The sequence below is a fragment of the Telopea speciosissima genome, chromosome 5, assembly GCF_018873765.1.
Source record: "Telopea speciosissima isolate NSW1024214 ecotype Mountain lineage chromosome 5, Tspe_v1, whole genome shotgun sequence".
Taxonomy (NCBI): domain Eukaryota; kingdom Viridiplantae; phylum Streptophyta; class Magnoliopsida; order Proteales; family Proteaceae; genus Telopea; species Telopea speciosissima.
Genome location: NC_057920.1, coordinates 7,071,791 through 7,097,686, shown reverse-complemented (window position 1 = coordinate 7,097,686; position 25,896 = coordinate 7,071,791). Strand labels below are relative to the sequence as shown.

General features: G+C 38.4%; 4 protein-coding genes and 1 long non-coding RNA gene across 9 annotated transcripts in view; 2 read left to right on the top strand and 3 right to left on the bottom strand.

Moving 5' to 3' along the window:
• Window positions 1–1,404: 1,404 nt before the first annotated feature.
• LOC122661819 (pentatricopeptide repeat-containing protein At4g38150-like) lies at window positions 1,405–2,842 on the bottom strand. The gene has a single exon (XM_043857334.1). It carries the CDS (start codon window positions 2,840–2,842, stop codon window positions 1,571–1,573), a length of 1,272 nt encoding a protein of 423 aa, XP_043713269.1. The 3' UTR covers window positions 1,405–1,570.
• Window positions 2,843–3,048: 206 nt separating this feature from the next.
• Window positions 3,049–11,062, top strand: LOC122661146 (transcription termination factor MTERF6, chloroplastic/mitochondrial-like). Its single transcript, XM_043856474.1, has 2 exons — window positions 3,049–3,203; window positions 9,914–11,062. Exon 2 carries the CDS (start codon window positions 9,919–9,921, stop codon window positions 10,909–10,911), a length of 993 nt encoding a protein of 330 aa, XP_043712409.1. The 5' UTR covers window positions 3,049–3,203; window positions 9,914–9,918; the 3' UTR covers window positions 10,912–11,062.
• LOC122661149 lies at window positions 9,431–18,449 on the top strand. Its single transcript, XR_006332834.1, has 4 exons — window positions 9,431–9,602; window positions 14,828–14,831; window positions 18,057–18,063; window positions 18,438–18,449. It is a non-coding gene; the product is annotated as an uncharacterized LOC122661149 (long non-coding RNA).
• LOC122661147 (protein MIZU-KUSSEI 1-like) overlaps window positions 9,894–25,896 on the bottom strand; it is a 41,186-nt gene continuing 25,183 nt past the window's right edge. For both annotated transcript variants that reach the window (XM_043856475.1, XM_043856476.1), the window contains 2 exons: window positions 12,355–12,365; window positions 9,894–9,905 (listed from right to left, as the gene is read on the bottom strand). The gene's annotated coding sequence lies outside the window, so the exon portion shown is untranslated. The remainder of the gene's footprint in view (window positions 9,906–12,354; window positions 12,366–25,896) is intronic.
• Window positions 12,731–19,527, bottom strand: LOC122661145. 4 transcript variants are annotated; one of them, XM_043856470.1, is made up of 11 exons: window positions 19,154–19,527; window positions 18,951–19,055; window positions 18,487–18,556; window positions 17,239–17,355; window positions 15,945–16,271; window positions 14,931–15,322; window positions 14,267–14,366; window positions 13,779–13,838; window positions 13,597–13,683; window positions 13,272–13,400; window positions 12,731–13,175 (listed from the first exon to the last, which is right to left on the bottom strand). In XM_043856470.1, exons 2-11 carry the CDS (start codon window positions 19,019–19,021, stop codon window positions 12,867–12,869), a joined length of 1,662 nt encoding a protein of 553 aa, XP_043712405.1. In that variant the 5' UTR covers window positions 19,022–19,055; window positions 19,154–19,527; the 3' UTR covers window positions 12,731–12,866. The 4 variants fall into 4 exon arrangements, with proteins under 4 accessions (XP_043712405.1, XP_043712406.1, XP_043712407.1 ...); XM_043856471.1 differs by having other exon boundaries at window positions 17,239–17,322; window positions 18,951–19,057; window positions 19,156–19,527; XM_043856472.1 differs by having other exon boundaries at window positions 18,951–19,000; window positions 19,284–19,527.

The window sequence follows — 25,896 nt, the reverse complement described above, 5'->3', positions numbered from 1 at the left end:
AGAATTAATCTACAGTATAAGATGAATCAAACAAACCTAGTCTTTTCAAAAAAAAAAAAAAAGGGGAAAAATATTGTCTATCATTAGTTCCTCTCATACCACCTCCCCTACCAAGAAGAAAAAAGAGAGGAATTTCTTCCACTTACTATGGTTAAAGGATCGCAGACGATCTGTATAGGTATCAGCGGTGACCGAAACGGGCATGGGCATTGATATCGACGCCAATACCTAAAACACTGGTCTACATACTGTGATACTGAACTCAGTTTTATTTTCCATATTTTTTTCTAATCCAGAAATTAATTGAATCTTGTATTGAAAAACTTAGTTTTGGACATAAACTGATTCTTATTAATTCTGGATCATAAACAAATGTATACTGCATTTGTAATCAAATCAGAGAAATAAGATGTGCCTGTTAGTTTGTTTCAAGAGAAAAAGATAATAGATTTCTTCCCTGAGGTGTTAAATTGCATTTTACTGACAAGAGTTGGGATTTGTCAAAGCCTAACAGAACTATAAAATTCCCAAAATCAGTGGCTTTTATCATCTGTAACAACCTGATTTGGAAGTTTTAGAGAGTGGCACAATCTGGAAACATGGCTATAAATAGAGTTGAGGCAAAACACAATCCACATAACCAACTTGAGTTTGGAAAAGGCTTATTTGAGTTGGGCTGTGCTAGAGTTTGGCACAATCTATGGTATGGCCTTCATCAAGTTCCCAAGAGCAAAACCCTCAAGGCTGGTGTCTATGGAAATCGCAACGGGTTTTTCAATTGTTAAATAATTCCAATCTTCTTAAAGAAGAAAGACGATGAATGCTGTTGTGTTTTATTCCTTAAATAGGCAACTATGTAATTTTAAATTCTTATGTTGTGTGTGATATGGGCATTGGCTATGGGGAAAAAAATGCCAGGACCACCAGTGCATCACCTATATCATCTTATCTGAAAAGGCTGTTTAAAGAACCTTCAGTGGCTCCAATACTGAAAAAGCTGTTTAAAGAACCTTCAGTGGCTCCAATACTAGCAAATTCAACTCAACCTTCACTATTCATGCTTCTAGCCATGTTCAATTCAAATCTAAACATCATGTTCCTCTTCACTGGTGATTCACCAGTCCTCTCCGTCTAGTTTTTGAGAGAGTTGCAATCCATTTAGAACCTTTGCCTGCTAGGCAAGGGAATCGAATTGCAAACAGGTCAATTACAAGGTCTGAAGTCAACCAGTAGCCCCAGTATATGGGTTTCTAGTAGTGGAAAACCATAAGATTTGGCAACAAGTTTCTGAAATTGAGAAGCTTCTAATGGTTAAAAGGAGAGACAAAACCAGATTTTTTTATCTACAAAGTTAATAAGCACTGAAAGTGAATCAATGAGACATGGGAAAAGAAACGCAAGGCATTGACATGAAACAGCCATGGCAATTCAATCAAATATTTTCAATCCTGAAAGTTAACAATATGGGCGAAAATGTTCCTTTGCTATACCTCAAATCATATTGCCGAACAGTTTGAATAAAAGAGAGTCAAAAACTAGAACTTACAATCTTTCATTCAACTAAGTATATCTAGAACGGTTTTTGTGAGATTTTCTTCCCAAAGATAGCTTCCCACACCATCGGTGAGAAAGGTCCCTTCTTCTCCAAATGCTCTTTGACAGCCTTCTCATCAACAAAGAACGCTTTCTCCCTTAACCTCCCAATAATGTTTCCGGCTTCCTCCAGTCCTTTTTCTTTACAAATTCCATCAACCAAGCCCGCAAAGGTTACCACATTTGGAGAATGACCAGCCTCCAACATCTCGACACAGAACTCAACAGCATCCTCCAACCTCCTCCCTTTACATAGTCCCTGAACCAATACCCCGTAACTGAATGCGTTCGGAGAAATACCATTGTTCTGCATCTTCCTGAAAATCCTCTTGGCATCATCAAACTTATGAGACTTGCAGAACCCCTCGACCACAGCCGTGTAAATTACAACTTCTGGGATGGTACCCTTCTCGCGCATTAACCCAAAGAGCTTCATAGCTTCTGGTACTAGCCCATCCTTGCAGAGGCCGTCAAGCATGGCCACAGCATTTGGGATGAGGCCAGTTTCCTTCATTTTCTTGAAAATCTCATCGGCATCTTCTGGTTGTGTCACTTGTGTGTCGGATGCTGCTTTGTCTTCAGTCTTCTCGAAGGTTAGGCTGGGAGTATTTTGTTGCGGCTCTTCCTTCTTGTCTACACCAATCTTGAACTTCTCAAGGAAACTATTTTCGAGTTGATTGTCTGTCTTCTCACCTCTCTTGAATCTTTCATTGAATTGAACAGGAGAATTTTCATTGGCTTGGTTCATCTTTTCGTCAAAATCGAGGGTGTCGCCAAAGTCGAGTTTCCGGGTGAAAGGATCAGAATAGGACTTCTCGTCTCTCTTCCCTCCTCTCATGGGTTTATTTTGTAATTGGGTAAGAGGAATACGGTGAGATCCTCTCATTCTTTGACCACCACCATCATCATCACTATCGTACCCGAGCTCGGATTTTCTGGGGAAAAGGTTTTCGGACGGGTTGCGTGGTTTTTCTCCTCTCAATGGTCTGTTGGGTATTGGCTCTGGAGGATTTTGGGGGTTCTGGTTCCTTCTTTCGTCCTTATTGTAACCCTCATCAGAACCAGACTCGAATTCTCGGAGGAGATCTGGTGCATCATTTCTTCTTTCTCTCCTTGCGCGCCCATCATGAATAGTACTAAAATGGTGCAGTAAAGGTATGGTTGAATGATTGGTCGAAGATCTTTCAGAGCAATGAGGGAGAGATTTGAACAGTCTGGAGAGAATGAGCCTAGAAACGTTACCTGGCATTTCTGAGGTGCTTCAGTCTCCTCTGCTACTTCAGCACACAGAGGGTAGAGAGATTGTGAGAGGACTAAAGGGCTTAGGGTTTTGGGTTTGGGCATTTTGGCTAAATTGGGTTGAGGACAAATAAAGAAATAAAGTTTACATTTGGGGCATTTAAGTCATTACGAGGAATCAAAAACAGGGGATTCACGGTGGATAGGAATATAGGATCATGTTACGGCTATTTGTATAATCGCTCTGCTTCTTCTTCGGATAAGGCTAATGGTTCAAAACTGGTTCTACAGCGCTTCAGCAATTGCTGAAGGCTTCTTACGTTCTGCCATTGGTTAAAGCTTTGTGTGGACTATCTCTTCATCTCAAGAAGGTAAGTATCTTCTTGAGGAACTAAAAGTCACTTCTCTGTATTTTTCTATTAACTTAAAACTGCAGAAAATGTTTGCTATATTTATTCTGAAAACCAACCCTTTTGGTCTACTCTATTTCTTTCTCCTTTGCTATCGCTTTTATGTCCATGAGTTAACGACTAATCAACATTTCCAATCGGTTAACAACCTAGGGCTTTTCGTTGGTAGATTGCTGGCCCTTTGTACTGGATTGATTAAACAAATTTGAGACTAGAAATACTAGTTCTGCAAAAGTAATTTAGTTGGTTTCTTTTTCCTTTTTCAATTTGAACTTGATATGTTCTTGTTTATAAACAGAGATAAACACACACAGAGAAGAGGAAACGCACACACAGGGAAGACACAGTCATTAACGAGGTTCAGCTTCCTTAGAAGCCTACGTCCTCGGGTAAACTCCCAATTCTTCTTATCACCTTGGGAGAGAGATTAGATTGCTTTAATAGATGGGAATACAATGGAGTTGCTATACTTAGATAGCAAAAATAAAGAAAGACAATCAACACAATATTCTCACAATATTAACCACGTTTCCTACCAAGAATAGGAGATTTGGTCCTTATCTCACCAACACTCCCCCTCAAGTTGGAGCGAAGATATCATCGGAGGTCAACTTGATTACCAAATCTTGAAAAGAGTTTTTGGGTAATGCCTTGGTGAAAATATCAGCCAGTTGATCTTCACGACGAACGTACGGAGTTTCAATTGTCTTATCTTGAACTTTCTCACGCACAAAGTGATAGTCCACCTCTATGTGTTTGGTCCTTTCATGAAAGACTGGATTTGAAGCAATGTGGATGGCAGCTTGATTATCGCAAAACAATTTCGTAGGATCTGAGGAAGGACCGCATCCTAGCTCTCTCAACAACAGACAAAGCCACACTATCTCACTAGTAGCGGCAGCCATGGCCCGGTACTCGGCTTCAGCACTTGAACGAGCCACGACATTTTGCTTTTTACTCTTCCAAGTAACAATATTTCCACCGACAAAAGTATAGAACCCAGTAGTAGATCTCCTATCCATGGGGTTCCCAGCCCAATTGGCATCAGTATACCCAACAATTTCTGTGTTGCCATTATTTTTCATCAAAATTCCTCTTCCTGGAGATGACTTCAGATATCTTAAAATCTAATCAATTAGATCCATATGCCCCTTTGTAGGAGCCTGCATGAATTGACTCACATAACTAACAGCATAAGCAATATCTGGTCTAGTGATGGTCAAATAAATTAGCCTTCCTACCAAACGCTGATATTGCCCACTATCTTGCAGCGGAGTATCATTTGTAGTAAACTTACTATTGTAATCCATGGGCACACTGGCAGGTTTGGCCCCCATCTTGCCAATCTCTTTCAACAAGTCCAGAGCATATTTCCTTTGAGAAAGAAACAAACCCTTCTGAGAATTAGCTACTTCAATTCTAAGAAAGTATCTCAGCTTACCCAGATCTTTGATATCGAATTCTTTACTCAAAAGTTGCCTGAGAGTATTAATTCCAGAGTGATTACTACCTGTAATGACGATGTCGTCAACATAAACAAGGACAATCACCACTCCCTTGTCGTTATTTTTGATAAACATAGAAGAATCGGATTCTCCTCTTTTGAATCCAAAGCTAATGAGGGCATTACTAAGCTTCCCGTACCATGCACGTGGAGATTGTTTGAGACCATATATAGACTTATTGAGTTTGCAAACCATTCCATCTTGATTTTCCAACACATGACCAGGGGGAAGATCCATATAGACTTCCTCTTCTAAGTCTCCATGAAGAAAAGCATTTTTTACGTCCATTTGAAAGAGAGACCAACCACAGTTGACTGCAACAGATATGAGCACACGAACAGTGTTCATTTTGACTACTGGGGCAAATGTTTCCTTGTAGTCAACGCCATAGGTTTGAGTGTACCCTTTGGCAACAAGTCTCGCCTTGTGTCTTTCAACAGATCCATCACGATTATACTTGACCTTATAAATCCATCGACAACCAACAGCTCACTTGCCATTTGGTAATCGAACCACTTCCCAAGTATGATTGCGGTCAAGTGCTTGAAGTTCATCATTCATGGCCTTAACCCACACAGCCTGCTGCTTGCTTCCAGAAAACTATTCGGTTCTTTATGAGATTCGATAGCAGACAAGAAACTCAAGAACTTGGGTGAAACCTTATCATAGCAAATACAAGATTGAATTGGATATTGAGTGACATGATAAGTGGAGAAATCCTGAAGCCGAACAGAAGGCTTAGGAACACGCTCAGACCTGCGAACTGGAACAACGGCTGGAGCCGGAGGTGGAGGAGATGGAGCATCAGGAACCTGGGGTGAAGGAGATGTAGTCTGATCATCATTGATCTGATCACCATTCAACCTATCATCCTTATCGGCCTCATCAAGAGATAGAGGAACATGCACAAAGTCAACCTTTAAATCCAAATCACTGTAATCAACGTCAGTACCATTCTCCCCCTGAATTTGGTGCCTGTCAGGAAAAAACATATGAGCTTCATCAAAGGTAACATCCCGAGAAATGTAAAGACGGTTGGTACCAGGTTCAAAACATATGTATCCCTTTTTTACCGAGGAATAACCGACAAAAATACATTTTCGGGCACGGGGGTCAAGTTTACCACTGGTTTGAGAGTGCACATAACAAATACATCCAAACACACGAAGATGTGAAATGTCGAATTTTCGACCATGGAGCACCTCCATAGGAGATTTGTAATTGAGGACCTTGCTTGGAAGCCGATTGATTAAATAATAACTTGTGAGGATGGCATCTGACCAATAAGATTTAGGTAGATGACCAAAGAACAACAAGGCTCGAGTCACCTCAAGGAGCTGACGATTTTTCCGCTCGGCCACTCCATTTTGTTGAGGAGTGCCAACACAGGAAGTTTGATGGATGATTCCCAGGCTGTGAAGAAAAGACTGAAAAGGGTGATTGGTGTATTCCGTTCCATCATCAGTACGCAATATCTTAACACACGTATTGAACTGATTTTGAACCATATAACAAAAATTACAAAGCACATGGAGCACTTCACTTTTAGATTTAAGCAAATAAAGCCAAGTAGATCGAGATTTATCATCAATGAACGTAACAAAATATTTATAACCATCCCAAGAGTCAACGGGTGCACTACCCCAAACATCCGAATGCACAAGAGCAAATGAGTCAGTTGAAATATGAGTACTTTGAGAAAAAGGTAGTCTATGTTGCTTAGCAAAATGACAAGGATCACAGTTACTAGAGTCATGAGATAAGGACGAATCAAGAGCATGCAACACTCGATCAGATGGATGACCCATTCGCAAGTGCCATAATTCAGAGAGATCCACAGTACTTTTCCTTGCAACCAAAGCATCACGATGGAGATAAAAAATATAGAGCCCATTTTGAAGTCTTCCTTCACCAATCGTCTTCTTGGTGACGCGATCCTGAAAGAGAACCTTTTGGGGAGAAAAAATGACATTGCAGTTCCATTCTTTAGTACACTTGCTGACAGATAGTAAATTAGAAGATGAAGAAGGCACAAATAAGGCATCAGAAATATTAGAAAAAATCTGTATCTGTCCAACGCCTTGAGTTGGCACCTGTACTCCATTAGCAACAGTAATGGGAAGATGTGAGCCAGCAGGTGAAGTATTGAAGGATGATAATATATGTGAAGAGCTACTAATATGATCAGTAGCCCCAGAATCTATAATAAAACAATTTTTCGAAAGCACAGAGAGAGCATGGGCATTACCAGAAGTTTTTCCAAGGTTCCCAGTTTCGGTTGTTGAAGTAGTGCCAGTAGAGTTGGTGTCATGATTCTGTAAAATACCTGATGGGCCAGCATCTCAAGAGCATTCTTAATATCTGTGGGATTGGTTTGACCAGCCACCTTAGCTTCTTGAGCTTTATCTTTGCTTGGACGGAGGTGAGGATACAGCACCCAACACCTATCTTTGGTGTGACCATCGCGAGAGCAATGATCACAATGGAAGGGAGGACGAGACACACGACTTTTACCTTTCCCTTTTGCTGCCTGATTGCCATTATCACTCTGCTGTTTGCCATTATTTGTAGCTGCATTGGCAGAATTTTCAGTTACAATATCTCCTGTAGTAGAGTCAGTGTTCATAACACGTCGTCTAGTTTCTTCTCTTTGAATGGTTGTGCAAACAGCAGCAAAGGATGGCAATGTTGAACTCATGAGTACTTGTCGTTTAAGATCCTCGTACTCAGGTTTTATGCTAGCCAGCAGTTGAAATATCCTATCTTGTTCTTCTCTTTTAACATAATCAGCAACAGACTGTGTAGAAGGTCTGTATTGATGGAGTTCATCCCATTTTTTTTTTAAGTTTCCAAGATGTTCAGTAAAAGGTTGAGTGGCACCTTGCTTGGAGCGAGCAAGGTCCTGTTGCAACTCAAAGATGCGGGACGCATTGTCTGCTTGACCATACATCTCTCTCAAAGAATTCCACAGGTCTAAAGCAGACTCAGAATAAGCAAAGATTTCATAAATGTGAGGTTCCATAAAGAGCCATGTCATGACTGAGTGATTGCTGGCCTGCCACTCAGTGAATGTAGAATCAGTAGGCAATGGAGCCTTTGATTGACCAGTAATATGGTTCAGTTTAGATCTGCCCCCAAGGGCAATGGTGACGGTCCGAGACCATGGGAGATAATTTCTCTCATTCAATAAAATAGATGTGAGCCGTTGGCTGTTCACCTCATGTGAAACAGCCTTAGTGGAGTCAGTGGAACCACTGGGATTAGAACCAGATGACTTATCTTGATCTTTTCCAGCCATATGAATCGATCAACAATAAACAGAGACAAGTTCAGACAAAAATTATATTATAAAGAACTTATCTGAACAAGTGTAGCAGCAGCAAAGACGGTTCTATCCATGGAAGCACATCATCTCCAAGAAATAAAAACAGCAGCAGATCGAGTCTTCAACCGAGCAACAGCAGATCGATCAACACAAACGAACTCAGGAAACAGATCACAAGAGGAGCAGAAGCAAAAAACACCACGAGCACGATCAGTTTTGTGAAACCGCAGTTCGATCCTGCTTTGATACCATGTTTATAAACAGAGATAAACACACACAGAGAAGAGGAAACGTACACACAGGGAAGACACAGTCATTAACGAGGTTCAGCTTCCTTAGAAGCCTACATCCTCGGGTAAACTCCCAATTCTTCTTATCACCTTGGGAGAGAGATTAGATTGCTTTAATAGATGGGAATACAATGAGTTGCTATACTTAGATAGCAAAAATAAAGAAAGACAATCAACAAAATATTCTCACAATATTGACCACGTTTCCTACCAAGAATAGGAGATTCGGTCCTTATCTCACCAACAGTTCTAATGGCACCAGCCCATGCTTGGTTAGGGATACTCCATTTGGGCATTCGGCAAATTTGTTCTTCCTGTTAAACTTACAAGGCTGTGTTTGGTATGCATTCCCATTCTTAAAATTGCAGAATGCATTTTTAACTAAGACTGAGAACATTGTCTGGATACATATTCAGCTTAAGTGCATTCTTCATTTTAATATGCTTCATCTCTTAAACAATTCTTGAGAGATGAAATCTTTTTTTTTTTTTTTCACATTTCATCAAACAATTTGTGGGCATCATCATAGAAGCTGCTATGGCACTGGGAAAAAGAACTACAAAGACGCTCAAAGTCCTAGAACTGGAACTCGACCCCATAACAGTAAATCCAAGAGAAAGGGAATGGTTTAATGCATCAGAAATTTGACTTTGGAGTCCAGAACTGATAGGCTGATCTTTCTCTGATCTTCACCCAAATGTTGCAATGAGAATTCCTTTATAATGCTCATAAATTTGGCTACAAATGCTTCAATGTGAAATATCGCTCTGTCCAAGATGCATTCTATGTTCATAATATGTAGCCCATTGGCAAACCTCCAGCATCCAACTTCTACAATAATTCAGCCTGTATTATCAGATTGTAACAGGTATAGATCCTCTCTTTCGTGTTTCAATATAAGAAGAATAGGGTTACAAAAAAGATAAAAGGGGAAAGCAAACCTGAGAGAGATGCTTAATCTGAAATGTCGAGGATGAGGAAGGCTGCTTAGTGTTACCAATCAACGACAAAATGAATGAAGTTGCAGCGAAGAGGAGCAGTTAACCTCGAAAACCAGGAGAGGTGGCTTGACCTGAAGAATGGGAACGCAGAATGGGAAATATCCCATTTCAGAATGGGCTGCATTCTTGGTCGTGTTCCAGGATTTTGAGAATGGAATGTATACCAAACGATGTTTTTTAGAGTCCAGAATGTGTTTTTTATATAGAATGCATTCCAAGAATGCATACCAAACACAGCCGTAGTTATTTAATAATCCTTTGAAGCTAATTACTAAAAACCAGTTTCATTCACCAAAATTTATCCTAGTTTGGTAAAGATGAAGGATTTCTAATTTATTTGTTTCTCTTTGCATCACATTTTTTCCTATTGTGTTGTCATGGTAACCAGTAGACCTTGTAACAAATAAACCTGTCTTCTAGACTACTTCTTTTCTTTGTCTCTTTCAATTATAAAAATGCCTAGTTAAGGAACAATACACTGATGTATGGTTTTGTTTTTATTCTTATCAGTTGTGTCTCAAACCACATTCTGCTCAAACTGACTTCTCAGGAAACATGGAGATCAGCAGCAGTCAAAATGGTAGCATTGTGGGATTCTTCAGGGAAAGAGGCTTTGATGATAAAAACATCCATGAAATGTTCAAAAGATGCAATCGCTTAGAGGGCATGGAGAGTGATAGAGCCTCTGAAAATTGGGCTTACTTGAAAAGCATTGGGATTCAAGAGAGGAAACTTCCTTCTCTTGTTTCAAAGTGCCCCAAGATCCTCACCCTTGGCTTGAATGAAAAGCTTGTGCCAATGGTTCAGTGCCTTACAACCCTGGGGACAAAACAGAGTGAGGTGATTTCTGCCATAACAAAATTTCCTCACTTACTCTCTCATAGTTTGGAAGAGAAGCTTTGTCCTCTATTAGCCTTCTTTCAGGCATTGGGAGTTCCTGAAAAGCAAGTGGGTAAGTTGCTGCTGCTCAATCCAAGGCTCATCAGCTATAGCATTGAATCGAAACTAACTCAAATTGTGGATTTTCTTGGGAGTCTTGGACTGTGCAAGGAAGGAATGATTGGCAAGGTTCTAGTGAAGAACCCATTTATTATGGGTTACAGTGTTGAGAAGAGGCTCCGTCCTACATCATTGTTTCTAAAGTCAATAGGTCTTACAGAGGTTGATCTCCAAAGAGTGGTAATGAGCTTCCCTGAAGTTTTGTGTAGGGATGTTGAGAAAATTTTGAAACCCAATCTCACTTTTCTGAAGAGATGTGGGTTTGGAGATGGACAAGTAGCAGTTTTGGTTACTGGTTATCCCCCTATTTTAATTAAGAGTATTAAGAATTCTTTAGAGCCGAGAATTAGGTTCTTGGTAGAAGTGATGGGAAGACGAATTGACGAAGTGGTAGATTATCCAGATTTCTTTCGATATGGTCTGAAAAAGAGGCTGGAGTTCAGGCAGAGGCTTTTGAAACAGAGGAACATAGATTGCAGTTTGTGTGAAATGTTGGAAGGTAATCAAAAGAAGTTTCTTTTGAAGTTTGGCTTGATAGGACTTACCTGAGGTATGATGGTCATTACCTCTTTTATTCTATGATATTTTAGCTTATTTTGAACTCATGGTTGTGGGAGTTTCCCTCCTCTTGCAAACTGGAGTGTATTTTACCTGCATTTGATTCAGGATATATCAATATGAATATCAATGTATGTTTCAAGGATTAGCTTTAACATTTAAGATATAGGTGAAGAACATTTTTTGCGATTTGACTGAATATGAAGTAATACTAATAGCAGTATCCCAAATCCTGCTTCTCTAATTCAACTCAACAATGCATTATTATCCCATACTATGAACCCAGCGACTCTGATCCAATCCCAAAATTGTTGAATGTGATACCAGCGAAGCCAAAACCTTATCCCGAGGTATTTTTTTGTAAGCTTGATTTATTATATGTTTTTAAGCTTTATTCTACCACGTGGCCAACTTCACCAAATTGCAACCTCATCCGATTGATAAGGTGACAAAACTAGGTCTGCCAGTCATAGATGAAGTTCCAGAAAAACCATTTCATGGCATTTTAGTTGTGTATGAGAAATTTGTTCCCATGGTGTTATTTTAGATATGTAGTTCTCAACAATGCATATCTAGAAACACCCTCTTTATGAAAACAGGGGTAAGGCTGTGTACATTATAACCCTCTCCAAACCCCGCTGGGTACACTCCTCTTTTAGTTCTCAAGCATGCATATCTCAACACCAAGTCATCAACTAGCAGGGATAACTGATAAGGCTTGGGTTGGATATGGGACTGATTTTGGTCCCATGAGAGAGGTCAGGTCCAGTGTAGCGAGAAATGGACAAGACAAAAAAATCTCTTTTTTTTTTTAAAAACAAGATTTCAAAATTTTTCTTGCCAACCAAATAACCCGAGAAATTGTGCTATGATGAACACCTAATTCAGTTAGGACATCTCGCTCTGATCAAGGCTATTGGAGATAATTGTGCTAATCTCCCAACCACTACTTTTGTACATTCTTCTAGTTTTTAATAGAATTGCTTTTTTCATTAAAAATAAACCGAGAAAGAAATGGATAGAGAAATAATAACAAGATTTACATTTGCTCATTTAAGTGCTACCAAGGTTCTTCCCCAACAAGTTGTAATCCATTTGGAGATTTGTAAAGTTATGGTTGTGATTGTTTTAACCCTTTACCAGGGGAGGAGGCGTCATACATTTTTTTTGTTTTTATGAAAATGTAATCACACAAACCACACAACAATCCCAAAAGGTTAACCGATTTTAGGACTATGGAATGGTGGATATACACAACACACCACACACACCACACGCACACACCCAATGTGGGGCTAATCCCAAAAGGTTAAACCCTTTACCAGGGAAGGAGGTGTCCTACTTGATCACTCACTGCATTGCCAAAGGGCTACTTTCATTTTTGGGTCTACATCGCTCTATGACTCTTCTGGCATAATTGAAGGTATCCCCCACAATGAAACTGGACACTGTTCCTAACAATGGGTCAATCAGCCTAGTTTCTTGAAACATGGGCAATGAATTAGGATATCTCTCACATCTTCTTGTGCTTCAAAAGACTTGCAACGGGAAACCCTGAACGCCATTGAGTTAATCTTTGTACTTTGAGATTTCTTAGGTTCAGCTATTCAATTGGACAACAGTGCTTTACAATAGCCATTACTGCACCAACTCATACCGCTAACATACATTTACTAATTGTGCAGAAATGTAAATGGTGTTCTATCATTAATACCTGTCTTTGTAAGAACCTAGCTTACAATATATTGTCTGCACCTTTTCCGGGAGGCCAGATCAATTTTAAAACTTTTCGTTAGCAAATGGCAAATATAAAGATTACCCTACAGGAGCTGGTCAAGCTTTCATAGTTTTTTGCCTTTGAATACCTTTATGATATATGAAGTATTACTGGTTACAACCGTACATGTCATAATACAGAAACGAAAAAAAAATGATCGTATGGAGACTCATTCTTGAGCCAACTCTTTGTGGATTATATACCGGATGGCAGAGTTTTGGGGTGACCACTGAATATGCTTGTCCAGCCTTCTGCCCTTTATGAATCCCTGGAGAGCTTTCTGTTGAGTTTTGGATACACATGAATGTACAATCTCCAATAGCCCAGGTAAATCTAGAGCAGCATCCTTGGCATAGTAATATAGGAGCTTTGGCAGGATAATTTTTGTGTTATTGTCGATGTAGGTACTAGATTGAATATACTCTTCTTTTGCAAGTTTGAGGTCTTGAAATACACTGCTTGCTTTGTAGACTCGAACCTACAGGTAAGAATTATATCCTTTCATGAATGGGCAAGAGAGAGACAGACAGAGAGAGAGAGACACACACACACACACAGAGAGAGAGAATCATACAGCAGGGTCTGAGTATGCTCCCGAACAAAGTGCAAAATGAACTAGTGGCTCCGGGTAATCAAGGGCATAAACATGTCCATTACTCCCTGGATTGAACTTAGCTCCCGGTGAAAACAGTGTTTGTAGCCACTGCACTCAAGATTTGTTATAAACGCATCAGAAGACTAATTTCTCATTAGAATAAGCTTAAATATTTCCTTCTTTATTGTCCCATTCATGCTACCATCCGTGGTTAACTGGTTCAGAATTTTCTTTTCTATACTCTCTACAGAAAATTGAAGAAAATATTACTTTCTTAGGTAGTTAGGTTCCTCAAGTACCATACCAGTGCTGAACGGCGTGGCTGGCATCCTAGAATGGATCTCTGTATTACATCAGAATTTATGGAATGGCCCCCAACATTATAAGCTGCCTGAAAATCAACATTTAAAAAATGCTGTGGTGAATAAGAGAAGGAATATGTCTTACATAAAATCATGGTACACAAGGTCAGACATGAGGTATTACCTTTAGTACTGAGGATGTACTTTTGATGCGATTATGATGAATTCCATAAGCTAAATATGCCTGTAAGAGAAATTTTCATATAGTCAACTTAAGTAAGCCATTTACCGACTAACCAGGGAAGAGAATATCTCATATACAATCTAAAATTAAGGTATAACAAATGCTAAAACTATTGCCTTCTTCAAGTGACATACAAGACAAATTTGATGAACCAGACAGCAGAATGTGATGTCCTAATTTATGATATGCCTGATTGGGATAATGCCATCCCAAGTCTTTATGATGTCCACTCACCACTCTTGACAATCTGATTGGATTTACTTTCAGATGATTGGGTTGACTCTCAACCTAAAAATCTGTCCTTTGAGATTCCCTGAAATGTGGATAATCTACATGGATGCCCTAATGTTGACAGAAATACTCTCTAATGTTTATAGCACAGATGTACCGCATTGAAAACTAATGGGAAGTACAACTTATAGACATACATGCATCACCAAGGAATTGTGAATGTTGATCCAGAATGCAAGCTTCTCTTCACGGTTCATCTCCTTGGGGTCAACTTTCTCAAGACGTTCAACCAATGACCTGCAAACTTTGGGATTAGTACAGAGGAAAAGCTTTTGGAAGGATTAATGACTTCTTTCCTTGAGCATGTGCAGAAAGTTTTAGAACTAAAATAGAAGCATGTCCATACCAGGGATGAAGTCCAAAACAAAGATGTTGAGATGGATGAGTGGGAAGACTAGGAAGGAGTAGAATCATGGTTAAGTAAATTTGAGGGGAACAAGTAGCTCCACTACATGAATAAATGAAGGAGAATTGGGTTTAGACATGTACAACAAAAACCAATGGTGGCACCAGTGTCATGTAATTTGATGGAGGTTGCCAAAATGTGCAAAGGAAAATCATTAAGTGGATTGAGGTGGTTGGAAATGGTCCGTAAACTGATGGATGAATGATATTATGATGATGAACCTGAGCAGTTTCTTCTTTTCTCCCTTTCTTTGTTTAGATTTTGTTTGTTCTCACATGATTCTCCATATCAGTAGGGTGGGATAAGAAACCCGAACTCAAATTTACATTCACTAAATCCACAAATAATAAAATCAAGCCAATGGATTCAACTATTTGAGCAGCATGCAGAACAACCTGAATTTTTGCAGCATAGTTGCAGCATAGTTAAAGTTATCATCATCTACACATATCCTCAAAACTTCTATCATTTCCTTGTAAGGGTCACTTTTCTCTTTCAGCTCTTCAAATTGACAAGGATTCAACGAAGCATCTTCACTGCATCGAGCGCTCCAAATATCGCAGAAATCCTGAGGAGACATGGTACTGGAGGAGGACAAGGATGAGGAAGGAGAAGCTGATAAGCCTATATGAGGTAGCTTTGGATTGGCAAGTTTGCAGAAAATAGAAGATATGCATTTGATAATGTCTTCAGAAAGTCTATCAGGTGTCTCAGGGACATCATCCGTAAGGGAAACACAAAGGAGATTTGCAAGGGTGCGATGGCTCGATATATCTTTCTTTGGATCCTGTGAATTTTATCATAAACAAAACATTCCAGATGAGAGGGGTTTCCTAGAATAAATGCATCTAATAAAATAAAATAGAGAACCTAAATGGCCAAAACAAATAAAGAAATAAAAGACAAAGCAAGGAATTAAGTTAGATAAATAGTACTACACTGGCTAATCTAATGAACACAAATATATAATTAGCTTTCATCATGCAGCTCTATAGACGAAGCAATTAGGGAGGTAATAGAGCTCATCCCCTTGAATGTGTAGAGTTTGTACATGCTCAGAAGGATAAATAGGGTCTTTGACAGCTTAAGCGAGCTCTGTAACTTTGTACATTCGAGGATCACAAACCCAGATTCCCCTCCAATCTTCATGAATTATCAAGGAAAATGATAGGGTATGTATGCATCTTAGATCATAGCCTGTGGGAAATTCTACTTTTCATCCTTTTCAAAAAAAAAAAAAAAGGAGAAAGCAAGAGAGAGAGAGAACAACTAACGCAGCTTTAAAATTATACTAGATTAAATCTAGAGTTTAAAACGTAATTTCAAAGTTAGCCTCTTTCGTTGGACCTGAAGCTTGAGCCTCAAAACAGATCCCCTGACTAAAATGGTATGTGGTGAGGAATGCGTACCTTTTTAGATGTTAATTTTGAAAGAGAAAGATAACTTTGATCTGAATCATCTGAATCATGTAAGTGGGAAGTTTGATCGTTCTCAGTTGAAGCACGAGCACCTCTCTGCATATCAGTATCCTTGTGGCAACCAGACTGATTTGTTACATTCACCAGTGATCCGGTCTTACATGGAAGAGGAGATCGGGGACCTTGGTCCATCACAGCAGAAGGCAAGGTGGCTAGACGGTATTCAAAAGATTTCCGATAAAGAGAGAGAAGATTATGCTCCAAAACCATGACTTCAACTTCAAGTGCTGCTATCTCCTTTACCAGTTCTGCAGCAGACTGTTCCACACCTTAATGGTTAAAAACTCAAAAGCCCAAAAAACAAAGAAGAGTAATAACTGAAGAGCCCGAAAACAAAGATAAAACAAAGTTTTACTTGGAAGCCTTCAAGAACAATTTAATACAATAAATGCAGGCTTAAGTACTAATGAGCATGCTCATTACAGGTCAATAAGCATGAGCTATCCAGAAATCACCAATTACATAACAAGAGCTTTTCCTTTGCCTAATGCATAGATTACAACATCAAACACTGGAATAGATCCATAATTGTAATCAAAGTCAAGAATAAATGAAATGCCAAAAGCTAGTTTATCCTTGGTGCTAAAAGTCTAAAATCCTCTAAATTTGAACGGGTACTTGGGTAGAATTTTCCATCGATAGAGTCCCTAATAAAATTTTGCAAGATTAAGCAGCTTAGCTTTTAAACAATTGTGCGAGATATAATAGGAAGCAAGGTTGAATACAGGGCGCTGTAAACCCTGAGTTAGTCACTTTTCTTACACAGAGAGCTGGTCAACAAATTTTAGTGGATAGTACCCCAACTATATTAAGTTTTTAAAGTTCTTTATCGAGCAGTTAATGAGGTTTACTAATTTAAGGTTCTTTTTGGAATTCCGTACATAAAACTATTTCAGATTTCTGGTATCATGTTTTAGTCACTCTATTCCCACATGGCAAGGAACTACCTTTTGGTACTTCGACTACATTTTAGCTCCAAAATGACTTCTACCAATATGAAACTGAAAGCTACACTTCTTTAGCCACCACCATGTGTAGAATAACAGCCTTGAAACTCAAAAGCATATTTTCAGTTCCAGTAAGGATTTTCTTAAGATTAAGATTTTGATATGGATATATCACTCAGAAAGATTGAGTCATTTACAATATACAAATGCATCCTTGTAGATTCTGAATCCTTTAACCTAAACATAAACAAGAAAGATGTTTTAAATGAGTAACCAACCTTCTGCATTGGAGTTCCATTTGAAGGAATGGATGCATTGAACTTATTCTGCAATGACTTCTCCAGAACCAATTGCACGAAAGACTGGTCAGACAAAGTTACGTCCAGGTTAGCAATCTGCATGTCAAAACATAGATGTTAAGTTACTTTATTACTTGGTGTGAAGAAAATACCAACACCTTAAGAGTACTACCAACACCTTAAGAGTACAGGGAATCATGTATCTTGGGGTAGCGGTGGGCCCATCCTAATATCTAATTCTCAAGTAGAGAACCATAAAAATAAACCCTGATGTATCACACAGATCATATATAATTTATTAGAAAAATTCAGCATGGAAAAGGATTGCGTTTTTGAACAATTTACCAAAATCTGTTACCCAGAAACTGATGCATCCTGTGAACGCTATATCGATCCTGTACATGGAAGTTAAGGGATCACTTGGAAGATTTATTGTGAAAAAGGTAGTTTTCTTCTCATGTCTTCCTTGCCAACTTGACCTGGCTTAGTCTACACAAAGAACAATGTGACTGTACCTTGTACATCGCTATCATCCAATAAATTTCAACACCTCTGAATTAGACATCATGGATGGCATTGACCATGACTTCTTGCTGTTATTGGTGATGCCTGGTCTCAGTTTAATCCAGGAACTACTGTTGATTCATCCCCAATATGAGGCCGAATTTTTTTGGGAGTTGTTTAACTGGGAGGCAGTTTTGTACTTTCGGGGATTAGAGTTTCTCTATACTGTACTGCGCAAGACACTATATATAGGGTGTTATCTCGTAAGGAGGTGTTGTGTGAGGGTTTTGTAGTTTCTTCGTCAGAATAGTGGAAGTTCTGGTTATCACTCGGCCGTGGACGTAGCCCATCTTGGGTGAACCATATAAATCTGTGTTCTGTGTGTGCGATATATTTTTTTTTTCTTTTGTTAATTGCTGTTCTGCTGTGTTGTTAATTCTTAACACTTGCAAGTATACATGCTTCAACAAGCCAGTTTGCAAAGTAACACATCAAAACCCAACTCACTGTTTTTTTGCGGCTTCAATTTTCAGGAATTCATCATATTGGAACATATTTTATGGGGCCACATCATCCCAAAAAATGTTCTCAAAATGATACTGGTAATTTTGTTTAATCAGATAACAATGAATAAAATGAGTTCAATAGATACATAAGGCTAGAGGCAATCTGAGTTTTGTGCATAAGAAAATTTAGAAAAAAAAAAAAAGTTAGAAAGCTTACAGAATTAGAGTAGCAGGATAATGGAGGCGACATTTTTAGTCCATCATCATGCAATTCATTATTAGCAGGGCTGCAAATATAACCATGTCAACAACATAAGCAACAGAGATAAAGAATGAAAAGTAAAATGAAAATCATACAATGTGAAAGCCCTCAAGCATTTCAACTGAACAGTTCTCAACCAATAAAGAAGCCTTGAGAAACTGAACTCTTGGCAAATTTATCCTGATTTATATTTGATTTCCATTTGAAACTTCACACATTAGTTTTCAATGTATCCAAGTACTTATAACTTTCAGAAATTGAAAACTTGAATTTCCATTTGATTAAAAAAAACATTGAGACAAATAAGCTCTTTATCTCATCCCAATCCACAAAATCCACCACTGTTCCAAAAATCTCAATTGAACTATAACGAAAATAATAGCTAGCGGGAGAATCCTGTCCAATGCTACAATCTTTACCTCCACAAGCACAAACGCGGGGAAGAAGAAGGACAAGATGAAGAAGATGAGCAGCCACTTGCATGTAGCATCGTCGCCCCCTTATTATTCTATGAAATCCTGAAAACAGGAGAGAAGCAAAGTGGAAACAAATTAGCAGGATAAAAAATTGGGTAATGGTACAAGGCAAATTAAAAGGACGAAGGGAATAGGATGGAACCCTTACCTGAACTAGTGAAGTGTTTAGGTCTCTAATCAGCCCTGTTGAATTTATGAAGAAACTGAACATGAATGTTCAGAAATGATGCTTCATCACTTGCACCTATTGCTTTGGGAATGTGAGAAGAAGGGGGAAGAAGAAGAAGAAGAAGAAGAAGAAATCGGAACGACAGCTGAGCAAGCCGGCAATTCCAGTTACAGGAAAGAGATGGTGTAGCCAAATTAAATAAGTAGCGACATTCTAACCGACCTCAGAAAAAATAATTCATGACCCACCCCTCAAGCAATGGTTGGAGTGGGTCTGAACTACTTCATACAAAGAAAATATAGTCTTTAGATCCTCTTCACAGTTCACAGGAACGATAAAATCCCTGTATATAGGGAATAGGGACGACCCACCAGAAAGAGTTGAACTGACCTGGGTATCGATTCTCTCACACACACACAATACCCGCAGAGAGGGAGAGAGAGGGAGAGAGAGAGTCAGAGAGTCTGAAATAAAATAGAAATGGAGGGAGGGACAGAAAATTGAGTGTTGGACTGTTGATCTGTGTAATGGGGGTTCTACCAAAAAAAAAACTGTGTAATGGGGTTGGAAAATCATATAAAATGAAAATCTTTATAGCTTATTAATGATGATTAGTATTAAAGTAGTAGACTTTTTGTTTTTTGTTATTTGGGGAGGGGGGTCAGGGTGTAGAATACATGTAGTGCATAAGTGCATTAGGTGGAGAGAACTAAGCAATTATGATGACGGAGGGGTAGGAGGAGCAGATACTGCAGTTCCCCTAACCCAAAAAACACAAAAGGGTCCCATTTCTATCTTATATTGTACAGAAGAGAAAAAGACAACATTGCATGATTAGCATGAATAGCTAAACACTACTACTCCATTCCAACATCAGAAACTTATAAGATCAAAGAAAAGGGTTCTTATCCCAAGAAGAAAACAAGTCAAAGAAGAAAGAAACGAACTGAAATGGTGAAAATGGTATTCAGATATCATCACCATGGTATGGAACATTGGAGCTCTGATGTAAGACCCCGCACCCCATGCGGTAGGATTGGAGAAAACCTGTTTTAATACCATGTAAATATTTAATTTAAAGCTTGAATTATTAGTTGGGGATAGTTTTCATACATGACTGCATAAGCCGTGCAAGTGAGAGGGTGAGAGTTTCGAGACATTAAATATGGGTGCGGAGTTTATGATTTTTCCAACTCTGTATGAGAGGGGACATGACCGTGCATGCTTGCACAGTCGTGTATGAAATCTTAGACCTTATTAGTTTTTATAGATTCACAAGTATATGAGGAGACTGAAGGTCTCAGGATAATCGAAGCGAGACTATTCTCCCAAAGATCCTAAGGGGAAGTAAGAGTTGAACTCAAGAACTTAGATTCCTTATCTATAACCTTGGTCCGGCCTGGTGGCCTGGTCCCCTTCCCTTCCCTAGTTTGGTAGGTGTTTACTGTTTAACTGGTTCTGTCACCAAGACCCTGGACCATCTTAATTGCTGTAGCTGAGGGTATCATTGCCTCAGTAGACAATAAAAAAGATCACCTCATCTATTCTTATTATTTACTGAAATAGGATTATTTATGTATTCTGAAAACATTTTAATTGAAAACATAGCTGTCGGTAGATAGTAGTATTTGGAGTTGGACTGTAGGAATCAGGTACGGGCGGCTGGACAAGGGTATTGTAGTAAATAGGTACCAAAACAAAGACCTCATGTGTACCAAACTATTTTTTTCTTGATAAACAACTATCATTTTTATATATTACACTACTACGTAAGGGGTGTCAATTGTAAATCGAAATCGCTTATCGAAATCAATTCGAATCATTTAAATTAAACCCAATAATCATTTAATGATTTTGGTTTTGATTTTAGGTTTTAAAAATTAAAATTATTTATTAAATGATTGGATAACGTTTTGGAGAAAAAAAATCTTCCGTAGTGCCTTGCAGTTCAGGCCTGAGAGCTCGACATATGAAAGATACTTTATCCAATAATGCGAGCTTGATTCACCCAATTTTTTATTTTTTTATTTTTTCCTTTTCGAAATTAGTATCGATGGATATTGCATCATCCACATGTCGAGTTCTCAAGCCTAAACTGTAAGACACCACAAGATAAAAGAATTACAATGGATTTTAATCCATGTTTTGAATCAATTAGAACCGGTATGCTAATTGATTGACAAATCCACTAGTCATGACATTCGATATTCGTTCACATGTGTTTTAAAATAGATTTATACCGTATATATTAATATATCTGTTTGAATCGAAAGTGGAAAAAAAAAAAAAAACGTTTAACTAAAAGTATTTATTAATTGGTTTCTATTTAGGATGTTGGAATCGTTTACTAAATGATTAAATCAATTAAGATTTTTATCTTAAACTAAATTGGAGTCCAACCGATTAATTGAACCAGACCAATTAACAATGCTACCATTTTGACGATTTGAAGGCTCCGCTTACCGACACAACTTTTGTTCAGCCATGCGTGTGACAAACAACCCCATCCATGATGAAGAGAGAATTTTCTCTCTTCATCAAAACTTCCAGTTGGACTAAAGAAAGGTACCTTAAACCATGAAGGGGCTTGAGAGTTAACAATGAATTCAAAGTCCCATTCATGATTTAAATATTTCTATCTTAATTACCTATTTTTTTGGGTAATAATCTTATTTCTATTTGAACTCAATAACATTTTATGGATTCATAAAAAAGAGGGAGAGAGAAAAAAGAAAAGTAGGAAAAGGTCATTAGAGAAGATTCTTCTTCTTCAATGTCGTTCGTTGGTGAGGATCTATAAAGCCAAACTATTTTATCTCTTGTTCGATCTTCTTTTTTGGTATGTAAATCAGAGTGCCACAACTGCTAATATTAATTCTCTATCGACCCCAAAAAAAAAAAAAGAAAGGGTAATGGATGAGGTGATGGTGAAGGTGGGTCATCCTCTCGGAGGGGAGGAACGTGGCAATCGGTGGGATGAGAAAGACCGAAGCAATCTAACCCAGATCTTCATATCCTATGATGACAGTTCATGTATAAGCTCCATACAAACTGCATACATCAATCTGGATGGGAAATTGCAACTATCCAATAAACATGGCGGAAACGGACATACTTTTACAATGGTGAGTCAACACATCAAAACATATAAATCTTAATTTCCTGTTCGATCTTCTTCAATTCTAATTCCATATATATATATGTAATAGATTCATCAATGATTCTTAATTTGTTGTTTTGGTTAATTTGTATTTGCAGGTTGAGATAGATTATCCCTCCGAGTTTCTTACTGGTTTTAGTGGTTATTACAAATTTTTACCCAAATTTCCCATTGGCTTTAATATATTAATTGAGTTCTTTCACTTTTGAAATCAACCGAAGAAAGCTTGGACCGTTTGGGAAAGAGGAAGGCAAGCACTTCTACATTGAGATGGGAACTAAGCGATGTGGAGGATTTTATGGAACTTCAGATTTATTCTATCTCTACTCAATTGGAGTTTATGTGAAGCCTACCAATCCCCTTGATGATAAACCTCTTATTATTCCTTCCATTGTTGTAAAAGGTAGGGAAGACTCCCATGATCAGCCGTTGGATATAATAGATAGTTTAGTTTCTCAACTCCTTCTGTCAAATCTCATATATTAATTCAAATAAATTATGTTTTTTGGGTAAGGAATTCAAATCATTTATTTACTCTTTAATTTTCATTGTTATTCTGTAATGCCTTCCTCGACTTCGTCTATAAAGTCAAAATTTATTTAATTTTCTATCTTATCTTTATCTCTATGTTTCTATTTTCTCTCTTCATCAAATCTTCCCGTTAGACTCTCTAATTTTTTATTTTTTGACTTCTTGATCCCTTGCTCAATAATGAAGAAAATTGCATAGACATAGTCAGTGCCCCCCAAAAAAGGGCACCAATTTTCTATCATTGTCAATAAAGAAAATTGAATAGGACTGGTTATTGCAAGTAATTAAAGGCACTTATTTGGATACAGTGCCATAGAACTCGAAGACTGGTCTTGACTCTTGACTCTTGAGGACCTTGTATTGGTCGATTCATATCAGTTTTGATTATGACCATATCAATTTGTATCGATGATATCAGTCAAAAAAGAGTTTTTCTTTGTATTTTCGATGATATCGGTTAAAAAAGACTTTTACTTATCGGATCTACTATTGGATTCATTCCACTTAATTTTAGCAATTATACCAAAGAAACAAGCTTCAATGGTTAAATCTACCATTATCCAATAATTGATGTGTAGCGTCAATACATAATGTCACTGCATTAAAGAAAAAAAGGAGGTGGGGTGAAGGAATCGGGCTCCTCTACAGTTGGCATCCAGTCCAGGGAAGCGGGGAATGCCCAGTGAGCATCCAACGGCTGGGCTGGCATGACTTGCATCAAGGCACACATCCTAGTGCAGATCATGCCTGCCCAGCCACCGAAGAGGAGCCCGACGCGGGGTGAAGAGGGAACAGAAAATTATTAAAGACTAGAAAGAAACCTACATACAATCTAATAAACACTACCAGTATCTAACAAAGAAAAATCAACACCAAAGAAAATCCCAACTAAATTTTAGAATCATAAAAGATCATGTCGTGAGTAAGAGAAATAGTTCTCGGCAGGTTTGGATTCAATCGGGTCTTCTCCATCTCATGGAAAATAATTCCATCGTCTTCATAGTCACCACACTCTTAAGAGGACAAAATAACTTTTGCAGGGACAACATTCTTCTCACCGTTGATTGTTGCAGTATTTTGTGGAACATTTGGGCGAGCTTTTGGGATTGGACCTTCTCACGACACGCTTTCAACCCAAGGCTGATTGTTCTCAAGTCCATTGCGGGTGTTAAAGAGGTTGTCAATCATTTCCAATTCAATAGAAGAAGTATGAGGAGATTGGTCAAGTGGGTGCCTCCTCCATCTCAATTTGTGAAGTTTAACATTGACGGTGCTAGCCGGGGAAATCCGGGATTGGACGGTATTGGCGGGGTGTGTCGTAACTCGGATTGTTTGTGGCTTCGCTTATGGTGTAGGGTGGAATTATGATCTTGCCGCTGAAGCCCTTGCAGCCAAGTCAGCCTAGCAAACTGCAATAGCTCTAAACCTCAAAAAGGTCGTCATCAAAAGCGATAATCTTCTTCTTGTGCGTCTCTTAAATGGTACTTACAATGCTACTCCATGGAGGATTGCCCCCATTCTGAATGACTTCTTTAAGGTGCTTCATCTGTTTGAGGATATTAGATTCCAGCATGTCCTTAGAGAAGCTAATGCAGTGGCTGACTACCTTGCATCGCTGGCAACGTCTTCTCAATCATCTAATTGTTGGTTTACTTCCCCCCCCCCCCCTCCCTTCCCCCCTTTTCTATTTCCCCTTTTTTGTATGCTGATTCTGATGGAACCTTGTTCCATGGTCAATAAATTTCTTTTTATCAAAACAAAAAAAGAGTAAGAGAAATAGTTCTTGCTTACATAAAAATGTTGAATTCTGACATCAAGTTTAAAAGCAATCAAGAATTGCAGGCTTTTGTAAGCTATTACTTCATTTTATTGGCACCATTTAAGTGTGTATTGGCCTATTGGGTATGTTTTTATTAAAATTTAGAAGTAAATTCACTTCCATATTCCCGTACAACTAGATACCCTAACAAGTAATACAGGAGGGGAAAAAATGGGAGAGGTTTTGTGCACAATCATGTATGGTGCATGGTGCACGATCATGGCTGACCATGCACACAACCAACGGATGGGGATGAAAGGGTGCACGTAGACCCTAATCCCCCATTCAACAGTTGTGTGCATGACCGTGCTCAAAACATTTTACCAATAGAAAAAGTTGTAGTTTAGATTTAAGGGTTATGTAAAATATTATTTGAAAAATAAAAAATTATGTTAAATATTAATAAAAACAACTTAACAATGTGTACTATAAAGAAGGAATATTTTAAGATATTCCTATATAATAAAGGAAAAGACTCACGACGACACCATGGTATTATTTCCCTCTCACATGAGGTTCTTTATTATTTATTTTATTATGCTTTAGTCATTTGGGCCCATGATACCATTTTCTGCAATGCTATTAGTGTGGCGTGTAAACTTTCATTCACAATGGCATCATAGAGAACCCTCTCCCATAATAGTCATGGAGAGCATGCTTTTAGGAATCGGTATCAGTGGATCGGTATCAGCAAAGATCGATCCCATAGCCCATACCAATTCCACCCCTTCCATAATATAATGAAACGAGTGATATGAGTGGCCGCTTCTACTTGCTTCACAAATATCCTTTATGGTTTACAACAATCCATAAAATTGGTAGGACCGAGTTTTCCTCCATCCACAACTTTGGATGGACAGGAGATAATATAAGGAGGACATTTTCCACTTCTTTGAATATGAGGATGTTTTAATTAAGACCCTAGGATGGTGGCAAGTACAGGAAAAAAAAAGGGAAGGACAAATATCAGCATTGATATGACCCCAACTTTGTGTTTTCTATGTATCATCTTAGGGAGAGGGTAAGCCATATAGGAAGAGTGTACTCAAGAAGTGCGATAAGACAGTATTGTACATTAGAGGTAGTGAGATAATTCATGAGGAAAGAGATACAGAGAAGTGCTAGCATATCCTACCCCGACGTTTCAGAGAATCTTTTTCCATCATTTTAATTGCGAGTAATGATTTTCTTTTTTCATTTAAATATTGAA

Excerpts from the sequence above, each read along its gene's own strand:
- LOC122661819 (XM_043857334.1), bottom strand. The coding sequence starts at position 2,842 with ATGCCAGGTAACGTTTCTAGGCTCATTCTCTCCAGACTGTTCAAATCT.
- LOC122661146 (XM_043856474.1), top strand. The coding sequence starts at position 9,919 with ATGGAGATCAGCAGCAGTCAAAATGGTAGCATTGTGGGATTCTTCAGG.
- LOC122661145 (XM_043856470.1), bottom strand. The coding sequence starts at position 19,021 with ATGCTACATGCAAGTGGCTGCTCATCTTCTTCATCTTGTCCTTCTTCT. Across the intron at positions 17,356-18,486 it reads TATCCTGCTACTCTAATTCT|ATTGCTAACCTGGACGTAAC; the intron begins GTAAGCTTTCTA and ends TTTGACATGCAG. Across the intron at positions 14,367-14,930 it reads ACTATGCTGCAAAAATTCAG|GTCATTGGTTGAACGTCTTG; the intron begins GTTGTTCTGCAT and ends CAAAGTTTGCAG.